The sequence below is a fragment of the Penaeus monodon genome, chromosome 9 (genome assembly GCF_015228065.2).
Source record: "Penaeus monodon isolate SGIC_2016 chromosome 9, NSTDA_Pmon_1, whole genome shotgun sequence".
In the NCBI taxonomy this organism is placed as follows: Eukaryota; Metazoa; Arthropoda; class Malacostraca; order Decapoda; family Penaeidae; genus Penaeus; species Penaeus monodon.
In genome coordinates this window covers 51,557,883-51,567,685 of record NC_051394.1, presented here as the reverse complement: position 1 = coordinate 51,567,685, position 9,803 = coordinate 51,557,883, and the positions used below count along the sequence as shown (strand labels likewise).

General features: G+C 37.0%; 1 protein-coding gene across 1 annotated transcript in view; it reads left to right on the top strand.

The window, feature by feature from the left end:
* The first annotated feature begins 6,460 nt into the window (after nt 1–6,460).
* The window catches only part of LOC119577250 (mediator of RNA polymerase II transcription subunit 27-like), a 4,647-nt gene continuing 1,304 nt past the window's right edge, over nt 6,461–9,803 (top strand). Inside the window, exons 1-5 of the mRNA XM_037925000.1 lie at nt 6,461–6,696; nt 7,414–7,558; nt 7,706–7,836; nt 8,681–8,774; nt 9,368–9,475. Coding sequence (XP_037780928.1) covers nt 6,476–6,696; nt 7,414–7,558; nt 7,706–7,836; nt 8,681–8,774; nt 9,368–9,475 — 699 coding nt within the window. The 5' untranslated portion in view covers nt 6,461–6,475. The remainder of the gene's footprint in view (nt 6,697–7,413; nt 7,559–7,705; nt 7,837–8,680; nt 8,775–9,367; nt 9,476–9,803) is intronic.

Sequence of the window (9,803 nt, the reverse complement as noted above, 5' to 3'; positions counted from 1 at the left end):
AGAAGAAGAAAAGAGAAAGAGGAAAAGAAAAGGAAGGGAAAAAGGCAGAAGAGAAAAGGAAAAAAAAGAAAAGAAAGAAGAAGAGAAAAGGAAAGAAAGAAGAAAAGGGAGAGAAGGACGGAGAGAGAAAGAAGACAGAAGAAGAGAGAGAGAAGAGAGAGGGGAGAGGGAGAGAGCGAGGAGAGAGAGAGGAAGGGGAGAGGAGAGCGAGGGAAAAGAGAGGCCAGAGGGAGAGGAGAGAGAGAGGAGAAGAGGAGAGAGAGGAAAGAGAGGGACGAGAGAGAGAGGGGAGAGGAGAGGAGAAGAGGAGAAGAGAGAAAATCAGAGAAGAGAGAGAGAGATAAGGAGAGAAGAAAAGAAGGGCAAAATAGACAAAGAAGATAGACAGAAGAGGAGAAGAAAAGAGAGGAAAGAAAGAACAGGTAAGCAAGGATAAAGAGAAGAGAGAAGAGTAAAGAGGGAAGAGAGGACAGAAGAAGAGGAGAAGAGAGAGAAGCAGAGGGAAAGAAAAGAGGAGAGTTGACGGATCAAGAGAAGAGAAAGCCAAGCAAGAACAGGGAGCAGGAGAGAGAGTCAGGAAGACAGCAAGAGAAGAGAAGAAAAGATAGGGCAGAGAGACGGACGAGAGAGAGAGGAGAGGAAGGAGAGAGAGACAGAAGAGAGAGGAGAGAGAAGAGAGAGAGAGAGGACAGAGAAGAGAAAGAAGGAGGAGAGAGCAGAAGAGACAGAGAGAGAAAGAGAGAGAGAAGAGAGGAAGAGAAGAAAAGAGAGGGAGAGAAGAGAAAAAGAAAGAGCCAGAGACAGAGACAGAGACAGAGACAGAGAAAGAGAGAGAGAGAGACAGAGAGAGACAGAGAGACAGAGAGACAGAAAGACAGCCAGCCAGAGAGACAGAAGACAAGAGAGAAGAGAGAAAGAGATGAAAGAGAGGCAAAGAGAGCAGAGAGACAGAGAGAGAAAGAGAGACAGAGAGGACCGAGAGGACAGAGCGGAGAAAGAGAGAAAGAGAGACAGAGAGACAGAGAGACAGTAGAGACTATGAGAGAGACGAGGAGAGAGATGATGCGAGAGAGAGAGAGGAGATGAGAGAGTGGAGAGCGAGAGGAGAGTGAGTGATGTGATGTGAGTGGAGTGGAGTGAGTGATGAGTGAGTGAGTGAGTGAGTGAGGCCAGACAGACAGGACAGACAGCAGACAGACAGACAGACAGACAGAGAGAGAGAGAGCGAGAGAGAGAAAGAAAGAGAGAGAGAGAGGAGGGGAGAGAGAGAGAGGAGAGAGAGAGAGAGAGGAGAGGGAGATGCTGAGAGAGAGGAGAGAGAGAGAGGGAGAGAGAGAGAGAGAGAGTAGAGATGAGAGAGAGGAGAGAGCGAGAGAGACAGAGAGGAGAGAGAGACAGAGAGAGAGAAGGAGAGGAGAGAGAGAGAGAGAAAGAGAGAGAGATGGGACGAGAGAAGAGAGAGAGAAGAGAGATGAGAAGCAGAGAGAGAGAGATGAGAGAGCGAGAGAGACAGGAGAGAGAGAGGACAGACAGACAAGAGCGAGAGAGAGAGACAGACAGACAGAAGAGAGACGAGAGAGAGCAGTGGACAGACAGAGAGAGAGAGAGAGGAACAGACAGAGAGAGAGAGACACACACACGAGAGAGACACACACACAGAGAGAGACACACCACAGAGGAGACACCAACACAAGAGAGAGAGAGAGAGAGAGAGAGAGAGGAGAGAGAGAGAGAGAGAGAGAGCAGAGAGAGAGAGACAGAGAAAAGACAGGAGAGAGAGAAAAGACAGGAGAGAGAGAAAAGACAGGAGAGAGAGAAAAGACAGGAGAGAGAAAAAGACAGGACGATGACAGAGAGAGAGAAAGACAGAGAAGGAGAGGGGAAGAGAGTAGAGAGAGACAGACAGACAGAGAAAGAGACAGACAGACAGGACAGGACAGACAGACAGAGAGACGAGAGAGAAGAGAGAGAGAGATGAGAGAGAGAGAGAAAGAGAGGAGAAGAGAGAGATGATGAGGCGAGAGAGAGAGGAGAGGACACACAGAGAGAGAGAGAGGAGAAGGAACATAGGAGAGATGATCAGAGAGAGAGAACATAGAGAGAGAGAGAGAGAGATAGAGAATGTGAATAATAACAGACAGACAGACAGGCACAGAGATAGAGACGGAGAGACAGACAGAAATAAGATCCAACAATACTGTACGGAAAGAGCAAGGGAAACTCATCACTCACTCGTCCCTTCACTCACTGTAAGTGTCTCAAAACAGAAGCACCAAATAAACCATGATCTTTAGTTCGAAAAGTCTAATTTGGTCACTACAAAAAGCAAGCTTTCATCTTTTCTTTCACTGACATACTCAAATTGCCTTGAGAGTTTCTTGTTTCAGAGCAATTTTAAAACAACTTTCTTTTGAAGAAAATTGAATAAAACAGTAAGCCCATCACCTCTATCTCCAGCAAAACTGCCTTGTCACTTGTGTCTGTTATGGCTAAGATAACAAATAAACATGATAAGGTGATAAGTATGGTGTTTAATTTTATTTTGTGATTAATGAATAGGTGAATCACTATCTATAGGCCTATCCCTCAAATTTGCATTGTCTACAGTAATTACCAAAATTATCTCTACATCAGTCTTAAGTGTTAATTAATTAGTTGATGTTTATGGCAACAAACACAAACCTACAAAAATGATAATCCAATCAAAGTATCTGTGATTTCCCACTGATCATAAATGCTGATAAGCTTAAAGATATTTTTTTCTTTATGGTAAAGAATACAAGTCACAGAATAAAATCAACTTGGCCAAAATTAAATATTCAGCAGATTATGTACAACATCCTATTTATATAACAATACCATCTACAACACCTGCGATCAAAAAGTCCAATGAAAACCTGTTAAATCAATAATAATAACTATATAAGAAATATCGAAAGTTAAAGGACTACTAATGAAAATAACACTATTAACAATAATGACAATAATCTATTCATTGACAATAGCAATAATAATAATAATGATAAAAACAACAATGACTAGGTAAGGAAAAAAAGTGGTTCCCCTAACTTGCCTGACCCATTTTTGAACACACCCTAAGAAATTTTTTATTTTTTGGTCAATATTTTGTCATTTTGGAAGCAAATCCCATATCATATAGTGACATGAGTCTCTCTTGTTGTAGTGCTCACACTTTGATGTGATATTCATTGATTGGCTATATATTCTGAAAATGTGAGATTTGGATATCAGCTGGTATTGCCAAAAATAAGAGAAAATTAAGACCTAACCATAGCATGGAAATCTAATCATTCTCTACCTGGCATAATACAAAACACTAAAGCCTAATAAAAATAACAAAAAAACAACAATAATAATGGTTATTGACAATAATAATAATAAAAATAACAAAAATCACAAGAGCAGCAACAAAACTACCTGTAATAATAATAATAGCTCTCTACAATGGCTTACAGTAATAATAGTAATATTAACAATAATATCTAAAAAAAATTGATAATAGCATTAAAAATAATAATATTTATGATGGCAATAATATCATAATTGTAATGATGATAAATAATGATAATGGTAATGACAATAATTTCAATAACAATGATACAAATGATAAAATGAAAAAATTAAACAGGAAAAATTGTAGCAACAATAATAAAAATATGAATAAGAATAGCAAATGCTATTAATAACAATAATGGTAATAATTCAATAATTCATTATCACTGCAATTAGCAATATTAAAAGCAATAATACATATAAAAATATTATTATTATTCCTGATGATATAACTAATAATTACAATAACAATATGAGAAAAATTGATAAACTGTGAAACGAAAATAAACAGAGAAAAAAACAGTTTACTTATCTTACTTCATGGAGACAAAGCAAAACATAAGAAAAACAAAGTGACTAAATTACTTACCATCTGTTTAAAATAAAATCCATGAGAGATGCCAGAAGCAGCTGGGCGCCGGGACAAGTTTTTTTTAAAACGATTTCTTAGACAAAGAGGTCTCATGTCGGAAAGTCGGTGAAAATAATTATCTTTTTTTGGATATTATCTGATCGTGTCCCTTAAAAGTCATTATCCCCACTTTAATTTCTCTCTATGCTTTCCTTTTTTTCCAAAAATGTTCTGTATTTCTTATTTTCAGTTAGAAATAAAGGCTAATATCATCAAATGTACAATTTATTTCCACTTAGTTTCAATATCACAAATAACACATCACTAAAACTAAGCCCTTTGCGGACTAAAGCACCGAGTAATAACCTAGTGTTCAGGAGTTTGAGCCTTACTGATACTAAGAGTGATGAGGCCCTAACTGTTCCTTGCCCACTGAGGGAGGTGTCGACCTACTTGAAGGCCACAGTTACGCATCATCCAATGTCTGCCTCTCTTATTTATTTTGTCACATCACTCTAATTCAATTTTTCTTTCATCATAATCTACCCCTCCATTATGTGATTCTTTTCCAATTCCTTTCTATATCTTCATATATCTTTCTTGCACTTTGTGTTATTTCTATTAATTTCTATTTCCCTTTACCTACTTCCTGTAAACTTTTTCTTCTCTATTCAGTAAATGTTCAAAACTTTCTTTCTTTTTTATGATTTTTTTTTGTGTGTGTGATATTGCTATTATCATTTTCTTGCTGTTATTAAGCACTGTTTGCCAAATGTTTAGTGGAATTATTTTCTCTTTTTACCTGTTGTTTTCTAGCTGTTCTAATCATGGTTTACTACTGTTATCATTGTTGTTATTACTAATATCTGTGAGAGCATCTTTTTATTTTTAATGATAGTCTCACTGTTATCATAACTGATTAGTTTCACTTGCAAGGGTTAGGACTGTGCCCTCTTTCAAATGATTATTCTGAGGCAGGTAGCGCTTGCCCCAGAATAGCAGAGCCACATGCATTGCCAATGTCCCACTGCACTCTATTTATTCGGCTATTGCTACCATCAGTCTTGTTGATGTGGTTTTAAAAGGGATAACAATTACGTGTGAGCCTAATTCAGAAAGGCAAGGAAAGACACATGCTTTTCTTGGGCTCTCAAGAAGCTTCAAGCTCTGCAATGGCATTTCCAATTTACGCTTCTCAAAACAACAAGTGACTCAGCGTGCCACCACCAGATAATAAGTGAACACTGGTCATAAATATGAATTAGGAGGAGTAACTAATAATAATACAAGCTGAATAATAACAATTCAAGATTAGTGATGTTAATGAGGATCAGGATGATACTAATGAAAATGAAAATGATAATGATGATAATAATAATAATTGATAATAATAAAAATAGTAACAACAATGATGATAATAATGATAATGATAATGACTGATGACAATAACAATAACTAACAATAAATAATAATGATGATGATGATGATGATTGCTATAATAGCATTATCAACAATAACTTCAATAACATTAGCAACAAGAACAACATATTAAAAGGGAACTCGGAAAAACAGCAGTCAAATGACCAGAACATAAATGAGCCACAAACAGCCCGACCGACGGCGCTGACGACCATCGCTCGGGCCAACTTTCGGGCACAATATGGTATAACAAACTCGACAAGCTGCAAAACACGGCGCCCAACGGCTCGCCTTGACACGGAAAAAGAAACAGTCTTTTAAGCGCCTTAGAATATCGTCTTAGAGGGAAAACGTCGCTTTAAAAAGAAGTTTACAGAGGAAAAAAAAGAATAAAATCGCCCCCCCAAACACACACCCTTGTGACCTGGCATCAACTGGTCAAGGAAAAAACTACAATATTTTCCCACTTCCTCTCTCTGTTTCGCCTCATAAATCCCTTCGCCGTCTTCCCCGCGCCTTCGGGTGTCGTTCCCCAGGCCTTTACCTGTGCCATTTTCCTTCAAGCGGAGGGAAAAGGGAAGGAAAAAGTGAAATTGGACGCGAAGCAGGTGTTTACGGAGGCACTGCGTCCTGGGCTGTCACTGGCGCATTTCTTAATAAAAAGCTTGCTCGTGTTTTTATGCGCTTTTTGTCTTGTTTTCCGCCTCGTTTCGTGCTTGCTAGTATTTTGATTGTAGGGTTTGTTGTTCATCATGATTGTGGGTTTTTTCTTGTATTTTCACCGATTTTTAAAAAATGATGCATGACTATTATTATTCAAATTTTCTTATCTGCATACGTTTATTGATTGTTATAGAGGTTTATTATAGTTATATTTTGTACATTTTGTATTTTTTATCACGAGAACAGACGCTTCTTTGTCAAAAAAAAAAAAAAAGCTAATGAGAAGGATGATTTATAAAAGTCCTCAAGACCGTTTAAGATGCCGATCGGACGCACTTTGACCCCAAAACATATCAAAATCACCATTCCCGGTAAACAAAACAACCACCCGTTCCCCAAAAAACAGCACAACAAAAAAAGAAAAAAGAGAGAGAGAGATAAATTGCGAATCCAGAAAGTCGCTGAGAAATGCGCCGTAAACAAGCGATGGCGGCGCCGGTCGAGACCCCCAGCGTCGAGGTCCTGCAGGTGACCCTCAATAAAGTGCGGAGTCTGCGCTCGGGTGTGACCAACTTCTTCCGGGTCTTGGCCGAGGGACCCAAGGAGGAGAATGAGGACGAGGAGAAGGTGGAGAGCTCCTTGGGGGAGAGCTGCATCAAGACTCTGGCTGATATCAAGAATCAGCTGAGGTTTGTTTTGGAGGGTTTCGTGTTGCTTAATGCAGGCTTTTAAACGTCTCGGTCTTCTGTGATGGAGGCTGTGATTGAATATGGAGAGTATGGATTCAGCTTTTGATGTTCCTTTAGGTAAATCTTACTACAACTAATGCCTTGTCGAGGAAACAAAGAGGTGTTGATAGATCGCCTGTGAAATTATCCAGGTCGTTTGTACTATAGTAAGCACCTGAGAGCGATGAATATTTAATGCATTTGTTGGGAATACTATTAATCTGCTAACACAAAGTGGCTTGTCTTTTCAAAGACAACATCCAATTAAAACCATCTGTACATGAATGAGCCAGATATTTATAAAGTTTACGTGTAATGTGTTTTGTGTTTTGTGACAAGTGCATAGCAGAACAGTGCATAATTTGCTGTAGGCTGCATCTTTGCAGTGCTTCTTGAAAATTTCTTGTCAAATATGTAACCAGTCCAAGCTCAGTCATGCAGGGAAGTCTTTTGTTATAACCCACACCCCCTACATACATGTGTCTTGACAAAGGTTAAGGTGCCTTGAAATGCCTAGAGGCAGCACAAAATTTGTATATAGGTCTTACTCTGAGAGGGAAAGGTGAAGTAAAAATTGATTTGTCAAAATTCATATTTCAGTTGTATATTAGCTGCCTCACTCCTTATAGACTAGAAAACTATAGCTAACATTGATAACAAATAACTTGCATCTTACAGGGATCTGGAAACACAAGTCGTAGCCCTAAACACACCCACAAACCCAGTGAGTCTTGGCAACACTGGGCTCCTGTCGCTTGACCCATCGCCAGATAAGCTCCCTCTCTACTATCAGCTCTTAGATTGTTATACATGGACAGAGAAGGTAAGACATATCATTTGAGTCAATATGGTTATCAGTTTTTGGAAATCCTGTCAAGCTTATAAATCATGATGATAAGAGATGGAAATTTGTATTTTTTTTTTTTTTTTTTTTTTTTTTTACAATTTCTTAAACCAAAAATTATTACAGGTCCATACATACTCCACCATGATCCACTCACTCCTTGGTTCAAATAATCTCAAGAGAACTCATATTGCCCTGTCACTGTCTGCCAAGAGAAGACAGTTTAAAGTGCAGTACAATCATAATGTATCCCAACAGTAAGTCTCTTTTTTGCTACAGTTATATATATAACTTATTTTATTAGTGAAAATAATCTGCTTTTATCATACTATATATAGTTTAAATCATAAGAACTTTTAGTGGATGCACAATGCTATTGATTTGGACTATTTGCCCATCAAGCTTGGGACCAGAAGTAATGCAGACTTTCAGATTTTCATGTTTTCTGGTCCATGGCACAACTTAGTATTTGAAAATAGAATAAACAATAAAGTATAAAGAACAAAACTGTATTCAGCACATGTAAATTATTCAACTTCTAAGGGAAAGCCTATGGTCTTCACAAAACCACTTTATTATATTATTATTATTGTTATTATTATTATTATTACTATTGTTATTGCTATTTATTTTATTATTATTATTATCATTATTATTATTATTATTATTATAGAACAAACTTGCTGAACAAAGAAATGTAAAGAACAGAACTTTCTTTGCTTTCCATTAGCAAGTTCCTTTTCTACAGGCCTTTTAGACATTTTATTAAATTAAGATTATGGACACTAAGAATATTAATAATAGATGTGGCGAGGGGCAAGTAAATAGCCCAACTGTCACACCAAAACCAAAATTTGATGTACATAGAAATTAAAAGAAGCAATTAAGTAGAGAGCTATTACAAAGTCTGCCAGATTCAAAATCAGCATTTAAAGAATGGCCACTTCCCTGATCACACTCTGATTCAAGAGGCTGGGTAAATGGTCCTGTATATTAATCAGACTTACTTTTTTGATACTCGACTTTATACTTCGTAATTGTACATATTTTGTGTGTTCTCATAAGAACTTTGTTTCACTGCATATCCACTTTCACTTTCAGACAAGTAGACACTGTGATTCAGAGCATCAATCTAATGTTCCAGGACATGACGTTAAATGTGTCTAGGCCTTTTGGCAATAATGCAGTTATACAGGTATGTTTTTGTGCTTCATATTTTTATTATGTGGAAGTGTATGTGTATGTGTAATTGTATATGTGTGTGTAATTTTATGTGAGTGCATGCATGTGTGAGTGAGTGAGTGTTTGTCTCACTGTGAGGGTATGTGTGCAGATGTGCATCTTATCAAGTTATCAATATAGTTAAAAATTATTTGCACAGAGTAAACAGTACACAATGTTATTATAACAGATAACTCTGCAAGTTCAACAGAAATTGAGTTTACATCAAAGAAGGCAATTTTCCCCATGATAATGCTTTCACCCCAGTCTTTTATCATATGACATCTATTACAATATGCACATCTGTCCCATGGTAAAACTTGTAATGAAAATATTTGAAAAAAAAAACTTTCTTTATTTTCCAAGTCTGTGATATTATGTGACTTTATCAGGTAATGGAATGTTCATTTTATTATAAAAATTGTCAAAAACAATGTCATGTATTTCCAGACTACATTTTTTCATCAAAGAAAATATTTAAAAACTCATTATTTCCTATAATTGGAAATTTATCAGTCCATTCATTTGCACTGAAAATAATCATTATGGTATATAATCTATTTTCAGGTTACCTTAGGCAGAGTATTAAGAGCTGTTGTGACATTCAAAGGACTTTTGATAGAGTGGGTTGTCGTGAGAGCATATAACGAGCCTCTTCTGGATGAGGATGGCAAGGTGATTACTATAATTAATCCACTGGTTCTAGATACATGCAATGTCCACTGCAGTTTTGTTTTGTTGATTTTATTTACTCATAGATGGCTGGACAAGTCCGTTACTGTGACACCCCATCTACCTGCATTTCCAGTTCCTTGAGTTTTTGGGATAAATATTTTCAATCCTAATACTGTAATTACCATTATAAACATTATGATTAATATGGCTATTATAATTATCTTTATCATCATTATTATTAACATTGTTGTTATTCTAATGTAATGAACAATAGTGATAGTAATAAAAATGCTAACTTTTATTTTCAAAAGTTCAAGGAATGGTGTGA